The sequence below is a fragment of the Nestor notabilis genome, unplaced genomic scaffold (assembly GCF_000696875.1).
Source record: "Nestor notabilis isolate BGI_N333 unplaced genomic scaffold, ASM69687v1 scaffold8034, whole genome shotgun sequence".
NCBI classification, from domain to species: Eukaryota; Metazoa; Chordata; class Aves; order Psittaciformes; family Psittacidae; genus Nestor; species Nestor notabilis.
Window position 1 is genome coordinate 1,392 of NW_009924234.1, and position 762 is coordinate 2,153.

Sequence of the window (762 nt, forward strand, 5' to 3'; positions counted from 1 at the left end):
TGATTACCTTTTTGCCCAGGTGAGCCCTGCCAGGCTGACATCCCTGTCACCAACACCAGGGACTGCAGGTATGGTCCCGTGTGGCTTCTCAGGGGTGTGATACGTGTTAACCTCAGTGCAGTGATGCCCTTCACTGCCCAGGGTCAAGCCATCCTCCTCCAGCACCCACCACAATGCCTGTGGGATGTGGGTCCTCCTACCCAGCTCAGCTGGAGCATCCCACACTGGGCCTGAGGCACCCCACGTTGCTGTGGGTCAAGAGTGTCCCCTGGGGGGGTGCATGCCCCAGGACAGAGCCAGCTTCTGGACAGCAGCAGGAAACCAGAGCCTGGAGCAGGATGTGACTGGAGCACATCAAGTGTAGGGTGAGGGGGGCTGTCACAGGGACCCTCCTCAGCTCCTTGCCCTCCCCAGTCCCGCAGTGACTTCATTGGCGGCCGCATGGCTATGGCGCTGAGCCTGCCCCGGCAGGAGGAGTGCCTGGGCCTGGCTGTGCTGGACATGCTGCGCATCGCCAAGGAGAGGCACCAGAGCCCCTGTGAGGTCTTCAGCCACATCAGGTGAGCTGGGGGCTATGGGGACAGCCCAGCACCTACTGGGACAGCCCGGCACCCACCACTGCCTGACCACCCCATCCCTGCAGCTACAAGTCCTGCATCCCAGCGCCGCTGCGGTGCCAGATCCAGCAGCACAGCTTCCTCACCCGCAAGCGCATCCGGCACCGCTTCAGCAAATCCCTGAAGAAGCTCGGGGGATGCCAGC

General features: G+C 63.3%; 1 protein-coding gene across 1 annotated transcript in view; it reads left to right on the top strand.

The window, feature by feature from the left end:
• Positions 1-762, top strand: part of JAK3 (Janus kinase 3) — a 7,016-nt gene that overhangs the window by 597 nt on the left and 5,657 nt on the right. Inside the window, exons 2-3 of the mRNA XM_010012517.1 lie at positions 415-560; positions 644-756. Coding sequence (XP_010010819.1) covers positions 415-560; positions 644-756 — 259 coding nt within the window. The remainder of the gene's footprint in view (positions 1-414; positions 561-643; positions 757-762) is intronic.